The sequence below is a fragment of the Procambarus clarkii genome, chromosome 26 (genome assembly GCF_040958095.1).
Source record: "Procambarus clarkii isolate CNS0578487 chromosome 26, FALCON_Pclarkii_2.0, whole genome shotgun sequence".
Taxonomy (NCBI): domain Eukaryota; kingdom Metazoa; phylum Arthropoda; class Malacostraca; order Decapoda; family Cambaridae; genus Procambarus; species Procambarus clarkii.
This window is the reverse complement of record NC_091175.1, coordinates 9,161,482-9,178,420: the sequence shown is the minus strand read 5'-3', so window position 1 is coordinate 9,178,420 and position 16,939 is coordinate 9,161,482. Positions and strand designations below refer to the sequence as shown.

The following is a 16,939-nucleotide window of genomic DNA, read 5'->3' as shown; positions in this document are numbered from 1 at the left end:
CATTTTAGGCCTATGTCGTCCAGCCCAAGTGCCCAACCACTTGAGCTGGACGGTAGAGCGACGGTCTCACTTCATGCAGGTCAGCTCTCAATCCCCGACCGTCCAAGTGGTTTGGCACCATTCCTTCCCCCCCCCCCTCCAGTCCCACCCCAAATCCCTATCCTGATCACTTTCCAAGTGCTATACATAGTCGTAACGGCTTGGCGCATTCCGACACAGCACCGCTCCTGTGCCAGATAAGTCCACTACGGGCTCACCATAGCCCGTGCTACTTGGAACTTGTTCCGAGTAGCTGAATCTATAACAACAACAATTAGCGCATTCTCCTGATAATTCCTATACCTCCCAATGCCCTCCCTCTCCACCCCACCAAGGTTAAATTACTGACCCACCGCAGAATGGAACCCCACATCAAGCTAACTCTTGGACGCCTATTTACTGCTCTAAGTGAATAGTTGATATATAAATCCCGGTATTCCCGGTAATCCCGGTAATCCCGGCAGTACAGTCGGGAGTTCGTTCTCGACGCACAATTGACGACTCCGGGTTCGAGTTCCGGACGGGACAGAAATGGATGGGGCACATTTCCTTTCACCTAATGACTCTGTCCACCTAAAGTCAGTAGGTACTCAGGAGTTAGCCAGCTTGTTGTGGGGTCGCATCCCGGACGGGGTCAGTACTACGACGTTAGGGTGGGGGGGGGGAGGAGACGATTGGTTTGGCTCGATAAAAGCCAAAACGTGTATGAGTGCACTCTGGCTTCCTGTCCCCCTGATACAATGAATTATAATTATATTAAATAGTCTAGATTTATATATCTAGACGACATCGAGGTATACTTTCCCAGTGATTTATTTTCCCAGTGTTTGATTTTTATGGATTTTTAGCGACGAATATTGTTGAGGCTTCAGGTGCTTGTGCTGGTAAACAAGATATGTCTAAATCTCAGACTATGGGTGCCTTCGCACGGCACCTGGCGGTCACATATGCAGGGTCGTTCACTTGAGACAGTTAAGGAAGTCTCAGCTGTGTCTGGGGTACAAGTGACAGGATGAACAACCCAGCGGGTTTTCTTTCTATTGGGGAGTGTTGTACACGCTGCTATGGCGGTATGTTCACTCAGGCGCCCACATGCGGAACACCGCAGCCGTCATGCAATTCACAAACAGGAGTCTTCGAGGCCCAGCCAAGTCCCCGGCGATGTTGACCAGACCACACACTAGAAAGTGAAGGGACGACGACGTTTCGGTCCGTCCTGGACCATTCTCAAGTCGATGTTTACGTCCCCGGCGATGTTTACGTCCGGCGTCGTTGATGCGACAGCAAAACAACGCAGCCGTTGCGTCTAGACACGACCCCCTCGATGTGTATGATAAGACCGACCCATTCTGCTGAGTCGTATAGACCACCATCACGCTGTGGCTGGTCTAGAGTGTTGCCAAGATTGATTGTTTCCTCATGTGTGTATGCTTTCCTTTGTCGATAACAGGTTTAGCTAACGCTGCACTCGCGACTAAAGGATCCCGTGAGCAGGGGAGAGAGAAGACACTAATCGTACACACTGATGTCGTGAAAGTGAACGTGAGCCAGTCTTACTGTTACTGTGAAATGATATCACATTATTCACATTATTCTGCTTTGCTTCATACTTACGAAGAGTCAGCATGAAGGACTGCCAGCGAATATTATTTATATTTATATTTGGATGTATAAACTTAGGTAGTCAAGTTGGTATTAGATTATAGCTTTACTTTAACGCACTTTTTTGTTTTGTTTGGGTCATGTAAGAGGGTCTCTGGTTGAGCTCCGATATGTCATATCCGTTGACCTTGCTTGAAAGGTCATGTGTACAATGGGGTGAAGATCTATGACGTCATACGTCAGCCAGACCACCGCCCCCCCCCCTATGACTGGGTTACGGCACGTCCCTTGCTTGTTTGGCACACACACACACACACACACACACACACACACACACACACACACACACACACACACACACACACACACACACACACACACACAACAGGATGATGCAAAGTTGATGAGAAGAGTTGTGACAGATGAGGATTGCAGGATCCTCCAAGAGGACCTGAACAGATTGCAGAGATGGTCAGAGAAATGGCTACTAGAATTCAACACGAGCAAATGTAAAGTTATGGAAATGGGACTAGGAGATAGGAGACCAAAGGGACAGTACACAATGAAGGGGAACAGCCTACCTGTAACGACGCGTGAAAGAGACCTGGGGTGGACGTAACACCTAATCTATCTCCTGAGGCACATATTAATAGGATAACGACAGCAGCGTACTCTACACTGGCAAAAGTTAGAACATCATTCAGAAACCTAAGTAAGGAGGCATTTAGGGCGCTTTACACTGCCTACGTAAGGCCAGTCTTAGAGTATGCCGCCTCATCATGGAGTCCCCATCTGAAGAAGCATATAATGAAACTGGAAAAGGTTCAGAGGTTTGCAACGAGACTCGTCCCAGAGCTACGAGGGATGGGGTATGAAGAGCGCCTGAGGGAACTGTGCCTTACGACACTAGAAAGAAGAAGGGAGAGGGGGGACATGATAGGAACGTATAAGATACTCAGAGGAATTGACAGAGTGGACATAGACGAAATGTTCACACGGAATAGTAACAGAACGAGAGGACATGGATGGAAGCTTGAAACTCAGATGAGTCACAGAGATGTAAGGAAGTTTTCTTTTAGCGTGAGAGTAGTGGGGAAATGGAATGCACTTCAGGAACAGGTTGTGGAAGCAAATACTATTCATAATTTTAAAACCAGGTATGATAGGGAAATGGGACAGGAGTCATTGCTGTAAACAACCGATGCTCGAAAGGCGGGATCCAAGAGTCAATGCTCGATCCTGCAAGCACATATAGGTGAGTACACACACACACACGTTTCCCGCCAACTCGTCCCCCTCCCGTCCCCTTTCTCACTTCCAGAAAATGTATATTAAGAAGTACTGAAAGAACTGAATAGGTCTTTCAGACAATATATATTACCTGTATTATTATCAATACAAAGTCTTGGGGAATCACAACATATATTTCACACTCCTTGAAAATCGCATTGAGGTGGCGGTAAATAAATGATAATATATACTAAAGCATTTAACTTAGCCCGACCTTAATCAACCTATGTCCGTCCCATACCCAAGACCACTCCCCATGCAAAGTCATGTGAGCCGAACACCCCACACACATCTCAAGCATCTATAGCCTCCACCTTCGATCCAACAGACATTTTCTCAAATAGTATAGCTCAGCGTAAGATGCAGCATAACAATTATCGTAATCCAACGACCTTAATTCATATTACGTAATTATATGAATAAGTGTGATCTGATATAGAAAAACTTATCTCAAGTGTGTGAAACGGACCCCAGACTTGTGGCTCCACTCACACCAGACAAGTCAGTCACCCGCGTGGTGTCGTCCCGTCAAGGTCGACTTGTTATTCATTCTTCCGGACTCTGTCGACACTTCAGTTACTCTTCGTGTGGTGAGTATTATTGTGTATAACTCAGCGCCCCTCACCTTAATGGTTTACTGTATTAACTTGCTTCTTAACATTTGTGTTAATAGTTGTTTTAGAGATATATAAAATGTTTATTGTCTAAGACTAATCCTGGGAGTATGTTTACAGTGGATGGATAAGTCATTCTGGCCTGGTAACGCTTCTATAGCCATGCTGGCCTGGTGAATTTATAGTCTTGCTGAGTTGACGGCTGAGTGGACAGCGCTCGGGATTCTTAGTCCTAGGGTCCAGGGATCGATCCCCGGCGGAGGCGGGAACAAATGGGCAAAGTTTCTTTCATTTTCATGCCCCTGTTTACCTAGCAGTAAATACAAATAAAAAAATCAGTTGATTAACAGTTGAGAGGCGGTCCCAAAGAGCCAGAGCTCAAGCCCCGCAAGCACAACTAGGTGAGTACACACACACATGACACTGGTAGACAGAAGAGTAAGGGGAGACATGATCACAACCTAGAGAATCCTCAGGGGAATCGACCGGGTAGACAAGGATAAACTATTCAACATTGGTGGTACGCGAACAAGGGGACACAGGTGGAAACTGAGTACCCACGTGAGCCACAGGGACGTTAGAAAGAACTTTTTCAATGTCAGAGTAGTTAACGGATGGAATGCATTAGGCAGTGATGTGGTGGAGGCTGACTCCATACACAGTTTCAAGTGTAGATATGATAGAGCCCAGTAGGCTCAGGAATCTGTACACCAGTTGATTGACAGTTGAGAGGCGGGACCAAAAAGCCAAAGCTCAACCCCCGCAAGCACAAATAGGTGAGTACACACACACACACACACACACACACACACACACACACACACACACACACACACACACACACACACACACACACAGGAAGTAGCTCCGTAACATCTGTCTAACTCTCAGGTACCTATTTACTGCTAGGTGACAAGGGCATTCAGGGTGAAAGAAACTTTGCCCATTTGTTTCTGCCTGGTCCGGGAATCGATCCCGGGGCCACAGAATTACGAGTCCTGCGCGCTGTCCGCCTCAGCTACCAGACCCCAGGAAGAGGCCTTTGTGGCCTTGAGGAAGAGCTTCTGCCTCAGGCTCGTTGGAGTCGACAGTTCGAGTCTCCCTGTGCCCTAGTGAATGAAATATATACATACGTTAGGCTTATATCTTTATATTTTATAGGTTAGGATGTAACTCCCACAAACGTTGACTAACTCACGGGTGTATATTTACTGCTAGGTGAATAGATGCATTAGGTGAAAAGAAATATATTTAACCGTTTCTGTCCCGACCGGGATTCGAACCGGAGAGTCCCTATTGCGAGTCGAGAACGGACTACCGAGATACAGTTGTAATAGTACTGTTTTAACTCATTCCTTATCTGAAATCCTAAATGCGATCAGTCAGCTGTGACCCTCGACTGACAAAACGAATTCCTTTAAAACACAACTCATAGCCCAGTCGATAGTGCCTCGGCCTCACAAGCGTAGAGTCCAGGGTTCGAGACCCATACAGGTGATTAAAGGAAATAGCAACACGCCTGTTGAATCAAACAATCAGGAAATACCAGAACGGGTTTGGGATCATAGGAAAAGATGACAGACTGCCCAAGCGTTTCTGTTGTTGTGTGTTGGTGATCCTTGGATATCTACCTCAACGCCTATCTACACTCCGAGGGTCATTAGTGTGTGTGGTGGCAGTATTAATCCCACGTGACGAGCCTGTGACGCGATGGATTGTCATGGAACATCAGTGAGTGAGTGAGGCGAAAGAGCCTATTCAGCGGTGATTAGTTGTTGAAATCTGTAAACTATTCCTAAGTCATCCGGGCGTGCTAAATCCATGAAATATTTCCTCCTCTCTGAGTGTGTGTGTGTGTGTGTGTGTGTGTGTGTGTGTGTGCGTGTGTGTGTGTGTGTGTGTGTGTGTGTGTGTGTGTGTGTGTGTGTGTGTGTGTGTGTGTGTCTCGATATAATTATATTCTCATTGGTGGCACTTGTGTTGTCTCGCGTCGATCAGGCTGGAATGTTTATACCGCGGTTACTCTTAAGAATCTGGTGACTGAGCATTAGCGCACGCAATCAGTGACTGATTTTTAAACAGATTGTGAGGCAGACATGACTGGTCTTTTTTTTGGGGGGGTGGGGAGATGAATTAGAACAGATGATGAGTCACAATAACGTGAGTGAGGATATTGATGACCAAATCTCACTCACCAGAAGATGAGAAGGCGGCGACGACGTTTCGGTCCGTCCTGGACCAAGTCGATTGCGGATAATGACTGCAAACTGATAATGGACTTGATAATGGTCTAGGATGACCCGAAACGTCGTCGTCGTCTCGTCATCTTCTGGTGTATGTGAGGTTTGGTCACCATATCCTCAGCCACGTTATTTGTGACTTATCGTCATTTCCACTGCCTGCCTACCTCCGGTCATTACCCTGAAGATGTCATCAATATATCCCAGTTATATTATCCATCCCTGGTCTCTCTATACATTCAAACTGTGTCAAAGACTTATGTGTGGATGAAGATTTCTGCTATCGCCACACTGCTTGAAACTCCGAGTGCCATTCTTCTTTAATCTGTCTGTAGATTCTATTGTCAAAGCTTAGGAAGCTGTCCCCTGACCATCACAAGAAGGCTTGCTTCTTCAAAGGCACTACGGGCTCACCATAGCCCGTGCTACTTGGAACTTTGTTCCAGGTAGCGAATCTTTAACAACAACAACATTGCTTCTTCAAGTAACTGCTTAATTGGTGGTCTGAAGACTCTTGCTTGACAAAATGACTGCAATACATGGCTGTGCATCACCCATTCTATGCCTTTTAAATCCAATCCAATCAAATGTTCCTTCAGGTAAAAGTACATACATACAAGGAGCCACTAATATGCACAGCGTTTCGGGCAATTTATTTTGTATCTGTTGCTGTATGATTTTGTTACAGGAGTTTCAGAATGACGTGGAGGGTTTCCCCCCTCTCGCCATTTCCAGTTGAGACTGTATTTGGCCTACAACCACTTTTATAATTCATGATCTGTGGATGAGTAATTTTCAAATGCAGTTTGAAGGTAGAGGCCTATATTGATCTTGTAGGTCTGTGTTCAGGAGTAAAATGTATACTTCGCTGGTTGGTTAGTGGTGACCCTCCACGGGTCACCACTATAACCCTCCACGACAGATAGAAATCAAGACCAAAATATCAGTTTTAATGTATACCTATGTATTAATACAATGTATACTTACATGTATGGTTGAATTATCACCACAGTGTATACGCGATGATCAGGAAGTCAAGGTTTGATCAATATGACTATTATTATGCTAAACAAAATCAAAGCAATACTGCGGCACTGATGTTTTCGACGAGATAACAAGACTGCCTTCTGAGCAGTTTGTCCCCCGAGAGTGATAACGCAGTTCCTGCTATCTCTTCCACCCGCGCCTCGCCTCAGTGGGGCTGCCTACACCCAGAACTGCCTCCTAACTGCGCCTCGCCACAGTAGCTCTACCAACTCTGATAACCTGTTATCTATCCAACCTGGTCCTCGCCAACCTATCCAGGTTATCTATCCAACCTGTTCCTCGTCAACCTATCTATCCAACCTGTTCCTCGCCTCACTGAGCCTATCCACACACGTTTTTGGCTGTGAAGATATCGTCTGGACACAACCCAATGGTCCCGGATTCGATTCCTGGACAAGACTTTAATTTTGGGCACGATTCCTTACACCTGATGCCTCTAATCAATCAACAGTGAAGAGGCACCCTTGCATTTGGGCAACTGTTAAGGAGTTACGCAAAAATGTGAGAGAAGCTAGAAAAGCAATGCCGATAGGTAGGGCTACATTTACTACTAATAATAACACACTAAGTTAAAAATAGTTAAATTCTAACGAAAATGACTTGGATTGTATATCGAAACACTTTGTATTTTCTAGTCGAAGTGTGTATATGATACATGGAGAGGGTATACTTTATTAACTTAATATGAGGAAAATCCAAAATCCAAAGATAAATGCGTCAATAAATCTACCTATCAGTTATTGGTCCCGGGAAGCAATGTCCCCCGTGGTCTCTGTAACCAGGCCTTCTGGTTGGTGGTAGACATATATATATATATATATATATATATATATATATATATATATATATATATATATATATATATATATATATATATATATATATATATATATATATATATATTTTGAGTGAGGTGGGAAGGGTGATGTGGCATTAACACAAGACAGAACACTAGGGGATATTAATAGGGTATTAAAAGTATCAACACAAGACAGAACAGAAACAATGGGTATTGAATAGAAGTGTTTGTAGAAAGCCTATTGGTCCATATTTCTTGATGCTTCTATATTGGAGCGGAGTCTTGAGGTGGGTAGAATATAGTTGTGCAATAATTGGCTGTTGATTGCTGGTGTTGACTTCTTGATGTGTAGTGCCTGACGTTTGCGAGGCACTACACATCAAGAAGTCAACACCAGCAATCAACAGCCAATTATTGCACAACTATATTCTACCCACCTCAAGACTCCGCTCCAATATAGAAGCATCAAGAAATATGGACCAATAGGCTTTCTACAAACACTTCTATTCAATACCCATTGTTTCTGTTCTGTCTTGTGTTGATACTTTTAATACCCTATTAATATCCCCTAGTGTTCTGTCTTGTGTTAATGCCACATCACCCTTCCCACCTCACTCAAATGTAATGCCACATCACCCTTCCCACCTCACTCAAAATGTAGATATAAAATCAGGGAAACGCAAGTTCTAATCAGTTATATATATATATATAGGGGGGTACCACCACTGGTGTAATTATAGGGACCCACAGCCTCAGAGAAGGGAACACAGAGCACTCAGGGAAAAACTTGACATTTAACACTGAATACGAAAGAGTGTTCACTTCTCCTACCACCCCCTTTTTTTTTTTATTACGATGTACACTTTATTATGCAAGGTTATACAGTTACATATCTGATTTTATACAAAAAATGAACATTAAGAGGACACAAGAAAAAGTTCGCTTCCTAGAGGCTGTAGATTTCCTCGAACTCCTCCGACGCCGGGCAGGAACCGAGGATGCAGCGGGCATTTCCCCTCTGGATCGCGACACTGAGGCGCTGAAAGAGAAAACTTGCTGCTCTAGGGTCTCTTGTGGTGTCAATGAGCTTGGAACCAAGATCCTTAAGAAACCTTCTTGCACTCTCACCCCATGGGCCTAGGGTCTCAGACCCTATTGGAACGAAATTGTACCTTTGATCTAATTGCCTGTACTTGACTGACTTTTGTTTTTCTCTGTGTGTCGCTGCGGCTCCTGCCGTGCCGGCAGAGAGGGTGATGTATGTCGGTGCCAGGGTGGATACGCAAGTATAGTCCCATGCTAACTGCCTGCCACCCTTCCACGGAAGCAGTGTGATTCCGTCTGGTCGGCCGGCAAAGCTAACAGAGTCACGGTTCAGTAGGTTGCGGGGCTCTCTCTCCGCTGGACACTGAGCAGAGGCAAGGCTTCTTTTAATGATGTCGTTGACTTCGTCGTGTCTAGTGTGCCAACCACCCGATTTTCCACAGTGCAGGCCATGCAATCCATATTCGTCAGCATCTGCCTCGCCGCAAATACACCTGTGAACAGTGTGGATAGGGGCAGCAAGGCGGAGAGCGACTGCAATACGGAGCTCCTGCGGATCAAGACGTGTGCCTGTTGCAGACATAGGGACTGCCAGAAGGAAGTCCCCTGCATGGGGAGCCTGCACAGCTGTGAGGCGTGCACGATCACTGGGGGTTGTTGCTGCCTCCAGCAAAGCTGTGGCTTCTTTGTCTACAATGGGGCTGTCCCAACTGGATTGTTTCTTGGCTTTCGGCATGGCTGGTCTGAGTGCTGGGTCTGTCATGGCACCCCATTTCGTGTCACATTCCGTGTAGTGGGGGTCCTGTATCCCCGCTACATCACTCAGGGTGTCAGGTAGAATTTCCTTAACCAGGTCATCTGATGCTGAGGAGGAAGACAGGAAGGCTGGGACTGCAATTTGGGTGGCGGTGCGGACACCCAAGCCACCGAGCCTGACAGGAAGAGTGGCTTGTTTCCACTGGCATTCGTTGAGAGAGAGGTTAACAACTTTTTCCAGCATGGTCTTCAGTAGGAGGTCATACTCGTCAAGCTTTGGGTTGTTGTAAGATGGGGCGCACCTCAGAAAGTAGGTTAGCCTCGGAAGGGATAGGCATTTGGTGAGGAGATAAAAAGCATCGTGGGCATCGATGTCACCTATTCTGTCTTCCATCCTCCTAAGGTCTGCGATTTTCTTGTCGAGGATCTCCTCAATGGCGTTAGACCCGAGGGGAGCTCCAAGGAGGGTGCTGTTCTCGGCCCTAATGACATGGGCTCCAGGCAAGGCAGACCTTATTCTAGCTACGATGTCTGGGTTGGAGGAGACTACTTCACACTTGGAAGGGTTCAGGACGAGACCCAGGCTTACTTCTTGCTCCCTTATTTTCCTGATATCTGACAAGAGGTGGTCTACGGTGCCAGCTATAGTGCCATCATCCAAAAACCAGATGTTGAACTCGCTGGACAAGCTTTCGGTGATTTCTTTTAAGACTAAGCAGAAAAGAAGGGGAGCAAGAGGATCACCTTGCTGAACACCTTCACATGATCTGATTTCATGTTCACCAAAGAGCAGTTTTGACTCGCCACTGTAGCACGATAGTATGAACGGGTAGAGGGGCCGGAAATGGCGATGTACGGCACAAAGTACTGCATCTCTTCTTACCATGTTGAAGGCATTCTTAAAGTCCAGTTTGAGCAGGGCCTTTTCATCAGAAATGTTTGTGATGTATGCTCGTGCTGCATGGGCAGCCGCTTCATGGGTGAGGTGCCGCTTCATGGGCTTCTTCATGGGCATGGGCAGCCGCTTCATGGGTGAGGAGCCGCTTCATGGGCTTCTTTCTGAGGTGCTGCTGCATGGGCAGCCGCTATATATATATATATATATATATATATATATATATATATATATATATATATATATATATATATATATATATATATATGTATATCTCCATGTATATATATATATATATATATATATATATATATATATATATATATATATATATATATATATATATATATATATTTCTAGTCGAACTATGTATTTATGATACATGGAGATATACATGGAGACATGATACTGTGTAATACATATATAATAAATTATTACACTTCATTACAGGTAGGCACAAGGTTCATAACATCCATCAAAACAATTTTTTACTCTTGTGAATCACAGGTTATATATATATATATATATATATATATATATATATATATATATATATATATATATATATATATATATAATTTTGGTTTGATATAAATAGTAGCTGCCTCGTATGGGCCAATATAGGCTTTCATGCAATTTATATTATTCTCCTGTTCTTTTTTTTTTTTTTTAAATTTTATATTTCCAGGTGATAATGGTTTGGACCGTGTTGCTGGACTACTGGAAAGCTCTGCCATGGTGGGACTACTTGGACTTGGGTCAGGTTTGGGGCACTGTGAGGCCCTTCGTCATCTGGGGCCAGGTAGTGGTGTTCGTGTGTCTCCTGCTGGTGGCCACCATCGGCCGGCAGCTCAAGCTCAGGAGGAAGTATGTAGAGCTCTTGGATCGGGTCTTCCAGTTCGCAGCTCTCAAGATTGTCGAAGAGCCGCTGGCGGAAGAGGAAGGGGAGGAGGAGGAGGACCTTTCAGAGAATAATGGGTGAGTCTGGTAGACATTATTTATATATATATATATATATATATATATATATATATATATATATATATATATATATATATATATATATATATATATATATATATATATATATATATATATATATATATATATATATATATATATTTCTAGTCGAACTATGTATTTATGATACATGGAGATATACATGGAGACATGATACTGTGTAATACATATATAATAAATTATTACACTTCATTACAGGTAGGCACAAGGTTCATAACATCCATCAAAACAATTTTTTACTCTTGTGAATCACAGGTTATGACAGATATCTGCATGTAATGCAAATATCTAATCAGTGAGTATTGTGATTTCAATCAAGATAGATCGATAAAAAGACGTGTTTGCTCTGGAACGGTTCTTCCTCTCTTCTTTCAGGGTAGTTATCTGTCCAGAGTCTCCTCGGGCAGAATCCGCCTCTTCCACGGGGTCCTTCAGTTTCCAGGACCCGATGCCCTACCTGGCGGCAGGGATGAGGGCTATCGTCGAGGACTGCGTCAGCAAGAGCTTCACTCCCGCCGAACTGCGTACCTGGAATATGCTTTCCAGGTGGGTACGGGCCCCAACCACAACTGGAATATATTTTTCAGGTAGGTATGGGCCTCTGACCATACCTGCAATATGTTGTCCAGAGAGGGTTTGAGTTCCTAATGGCATGGCATGTGCTCTAGAGGTGGTTCTGGGCCCCTCTAACCGCACCTGGAATGTTTTCTAGCCATAACCCTCTAAGATTTATGTAACTGTAACGCTGAAATATTTTTGTTCAGAGTTATACTTCAGCTTCAGCTGTAATTACCTGCTTAGACATCTCCACTCTTAAACTAAGCTCAACAATGGATTACAAAGGAAATTGAAACAGCAGCAGACCATTAGATCGAAACTAGGCTGTTTCTAGAAAACATGCGGTTGCAAAGACAAGGTGAGGCGCGGATAATCAACACATGGAATAATCCGTGACGCTCTCTCTGGTGCAGAACCAAGAAGAAACGATACCTGCGCGCGAGTCCCTCCCTGACGGTGGTGTGGGCGGTGGGGTTCGTGGTGCGGTGGGTGTTCCTCATGCCGGTGCGGGTGTTGCTGCTGGTGCTGAGTCTGGTCACCTTGAGCGTCCTGTGCTCCATCGTCGGCCTCCTCCCCAACAACGACTCCAAGCGGAGACTCAACGCCCGCGTCGTCGTCTGGTGTTTTGACTTCGTCGCGTCATCGCTTTCCATCGTTGCCAGGTATACATGCTGACCTCATCCAGAGAGGCGTGTTGTTTACATAACTGCAAGTTGTTGAGTTAGACAAAGCTGCAAGAATTCATATTCATCACAATGTAACGGTTTGCAATCAATTATATAACAATAATTGTATATAGAGTAATATATTGAGTACTGGAGCTTCGTCTCTTTCACCTGCAAATGGAAGACACAGGCATCTTGCACAACCCTTTGGATGACACGGAATATTCCGTGAAAATATATTTTGTCGCGTACGTAAAAAATTTGTCTTCTGTACTAATGACTTCATTTATCTTGATAGATTTCACGACACTGAAAACAGGCCGAGCCACGGCATCGTGGTGGCCAACCACACCTCCCCCATCGACTCCATGGTCCTGGCCACCGACCAGTGTTATGATATGGTGAGTTCTGGCCATCAACCAGTACTGGGAAATCGTAGCTATAGGGCCCTTAAGTGGCTGCTAGCACCAATTTTTCCCTGAGAGGCTTTTCTTCTGTTTTTCAATTTAAAGCATGTCGCGGTGTTGATACAATAATTGTGGCGTTCATTGGTATCGCTTATGAGTGAGAACGTGATTTCTTTTGTAACATTAAATAGTATTTGACAGTGTTTATATTCTGTGGAGTTCGTATAGATCTTTCTCCAATTTCTCAACTGGGGTAAACAACTGAAAATGGAGATTTTCCTTAAAATAAGAACTTGCGGCACTCCACTCAACATTTACGCAATCACATTATTATCTCTTATTTCTCTTAGTGGGCCAGCTAGAGGCTTACAGCCCGCGCAGGAATATCCCTGCAAAAAAAATATCTTATTTACCCTGTGTTTTTCAGTGTTTTAACAATTGTATTATCCATTTCATTACTTTTTCGTCTACTCCATGTAGACTCTGGGTCAGTACTTCGTGCGGCTCCTCATCAGAACCTTCAGAGAGATCATTGTACACTACAACAATTGGAAAAACTTTGATTACTGTTTTCAGAATCATAGCAGGCGTGTTAGCCAGGAATTTTGCTTCTTTATATATAGCAGTATATATATATCTTTTATAAAAAATGTTGCAATGCTTTTAAATGGTAGTGCACTGTTATCATGCATGGAGTTAGCATATATATATATATATATATGTTTTTGTTATAGTTGTTGAATGATACTGAAAGTTTAGGCTATCATTTAGATTCATGTCTCTCAATTTACTCACATAACATTCTTCAGCTTTACGATACAGTGAAATGACGTAGAAATAATGCACTGGAAAGGCTCCAGGTGATATTCACTGAATCCAGTTCGTAAAAGAGGACTCCAGTCCCCCTTTAAGAAGCTCATTATATTAATACAGCGTAATGAAGAGTTTCAGATGCTCTTAAACCAGATCCAATTACAAGATAATGGGTTCACACACACACACACACACACACACACACACACACACACACACACACACACACACACACACACACACACACACACACACACACACAGGTAACATTTTTAAAGCTATAGATGGAAGAAAGCCTCTCCTGACGGCGGTGGTATCTTTCACCCCATAACAGGTGGGGCAGAAAACTAGGGGCATCCTTGGGATGTTCATGATGGCGCTGGCTAGGTCGTCCCACCACATCTGGTTCGATAGATCTGAGGCTCGTGAACGATCCCAAGTCTCGAAAATGTAAGTTAAAAATGTTAACATGAAATTGTAATCGTATTCTCATGTTTAATAGAATAATTATCATTACTATTATTTTTATTATTATTATTACTTGAATTATTATTATTATTATTATTATTATTATTATTAATATTATTAGTATTATTTAAGAACAGTGTTACCAGAGAGGCAATACCGCCCTCAAGTCCAGTACCCTTAACTGTAAAGTGTCAATATTGCCTTTTAAGTGTGAGGCTCTCAAGTATTCTTAAGTGTGAATGAAAGTCTGAGGAAAAAACCCATATGTGTGTGCAAAGACACATGTAGAGGGAATTATCATTTGTTTACGTTCTCTCTCTAAATATATCGTTTAGAAGCATACATATATATATATATTTTTTTTTCATATATATATTATATTTTTTTAAATATATATATTTATTTTTCACGTAAAGTGTGATAGCTCTTAAACCAACACGAAATTAATAACCCTACTCTTTGTCTCTCTCTCTCTCTCAACGAAATGAATCTGTTCACCTGCACTTCCGGGCTATTCATGCCCGTGCCACCTCTTGGGGTGGCTTAATTTTCACCAATGTGCTCACCTGTAGGATCGAGGCGCACGCACAGGACCCGGCCAAGCCCCCGATACTCATCTTCCCTGAAGGGATCTGTAACAACAACACCGTTGTCCTGCAATTTAAGAAGGGCGCCTTTGAGGTAATGACTTTCTGTCCCGTTGAAAGTAATCTAAAAGCCTTTTGTGATGCTCTTTCCCCCACACACGTTAATCGCTATTCCTCTCGCCCCACACACACACATATAGCTGGATAGCGACATCTTCCCCGTGGCCATCCGGTTCGACTTGAGGTACGGGGACCCCTTCTGGTACCAAGACACCTTCGGCGCCTACCTCTTCAGTATGATGACCTCCTGGGCCATAGTGTGCGACGTGTGGTACCTGCCCAAGACCAGGCGAGCACAACACGAGTCGGCAGTGGCCTTCGCAAATAGGTCAGTGGAGCTCACGAGATGCTGGGAGGGTAATTGCTTCTTTTGCCATGGTCGGGGGAAGAGGAAGTCTGTTGAGTAACTATTTAAGGGGAAAGGTCAACCTGGAGACGCTTCTCAGTGTGTATATATATATACATTCAAGAGCATACTCTAGTACTGGAGTATGTTCAATACAAAAGCATATACTTGCTGGTTGGTGTATATGTTGACCAGACCACACACTAGAAGGTGAAGGGACGACGACGTTTCGGTCCGTCCTGGAGCATTTTCGACTTGAAGAATTGTCCAGGACGGACCGAAACGTCGTCGTCCCTTCTCTTTCTAGTGTGTGGTCTGGTCAACATATTTCAGCTACGTTATTGTGACTCCTCGTCTGTATAAATATTATTATTTATTATACTCTCTAAATGATAATAAATAAGATAAAGACGGACCGAGAAACCTAAATTTACATTATCCAGAAATGCGAAGAGTTAGAATGTTTTCCTCAAAACTTAACTAATAGATGAAAGGCCTTAAATTAGTTAATAAGACTAAATGTTAACTTTGTTACCCCCAACATTAACTGAACCTGCAACGTTGAGTAACGAATTTAAATTAAATTTAGACTGAGAGATTAAATAGGTAAACATTAGATCAGAAATAGGTTAGGAATCTGAAGACTTGGTTGCTAACACGAAAAATAGCTAACATAATGAGAAATGTAAACACCAATGTAGCTAACAATGTAACTAATTTCATGCACAGGAGAGATGAGGACACGAGTGGCGGTAGTTAGGTGAGACGATGAGTAGTTGAGTGCATAAGCGGAAGTAATTGAGATCATGGATTCCATTGTCGATGACAGGAAGCCAGATGCGGGAATTTGCTATCATATAATAATTCTCTCTTATAAAGTACTGTGATATTTGTCTCATAAGTATATTTACAAAGTATATACACCTATTAAGAACATATATATATATATATATATATATATATATATATATATATATATATATATATATATATATATATATATATATATATATGCATATATATATATATATATTTATATATATACATATATACTTACCAGATACACGCATTTACGAAGACGAATCCACATGTAACCAAAAATTACATATTTACGATGTATACATATATAAATTGAGATTTATATATGTATACATATATGTATCATACATATATATATGTATGATTTATGTATGTATCCTCTCCCCACAAGCACAAATCTTCACACACACACACACACACACACACACACACACACACACACACACACACACACACACACACACACACACACACACACACACACACACATCACTCCTCTAATGTCCGACATGTTGGTTTTCTCCTCGAAACAGGGTGAAGGCGCAGATAGCCCACCGAGGGGGGTTCGTGGAGCTGGTGTGGGATGGGTTCGTGAAATACTCGAGCAGTCTACAGATGAAGCAGACCCACTGGAGAAAGAGGCAGCAGGAAGAGTTTGCCAGACACTTGAGTGAGAGCGAGGACCTCGAAGTGAAGGAGAGAGAAAGAGAGAGAGAGAGAGAAGAATGTGAGAGAGTGAGAGGAGAGAGAGAGAGAGACAGATGTGAAAGACACATCAAAGAAGCTTGAGAGGGTTTCGTCATTATATCTACCATCGAATAAATATATTTAAAGTCAAAACTATGCAGAGTTTTTATATATTATTTTATA

At 43.1% G+C, this 16,939-nt stretch overlaps 1 protein-coding gene across 1 annotated transcript; it reads left to right on the top strand.

The window, feature by feature from the left end:
• The first annotated feature begins 1,443 nt into the window (after nucleotides 1-1,443).
• LOC123756758 (glycerol-3-phosphate acyltransferase 3-like) lies at nucleotides 1,444-16,912 on the top strand. Its single transcript, XM_045740061.2, has 10 exons — nucleotides 1,444-1,581; nucleotides 3,387-3,521; nucleotides 11,015-11,304; nucleotides 11,722-11,892; nucleotides 12,318-12,566; nucleotides 12,868-12,970; nucleotides 14,124-14,239; nucleotides 14,830-14,938; nucleotides 15,045-15,232; nucleotides 16,603-16,912. The coding sequence occupies exons 1-10, from the start codon at nucleotides 1,459-1,461 to the stop codon at nucleotides 16,856-16,858; spliced, it is 1,740 nt and encodes a 579-aa protein (XP_045596017.2). The 5' UTR covers nucleotides 1,444-1,458; the 3' UTR covers nucleotides 16,859-16,912.
• The last annotated feature ends 27 nt before the right edge of the window (nucleotides 16,913-16,939 follow it).

Coding starts and splice junctions, on each gene's coding strand:
- LOC123756758 (XM_045740061.2), top strand. CDS start 1,459: ATGTGTGTATGCTTTCCTTTGTCGATAACAGGTTTAGCTAACGCTGCA. Junction 1,582..3,386: donor CTGATGTCGTGAAAGTGAAC/GTGAGCCAGTCT, acceptor ACTTATCTCAAG/TGTGTGAAACGGACCCCAGA. Junction 11,305..11,721: donor GACCTTTCAGAGAATAATGG/GTGAGTCTGGTA, acceptor CTCTTCTTTCAG/GGTAGTTATCTGTCCAGAGT.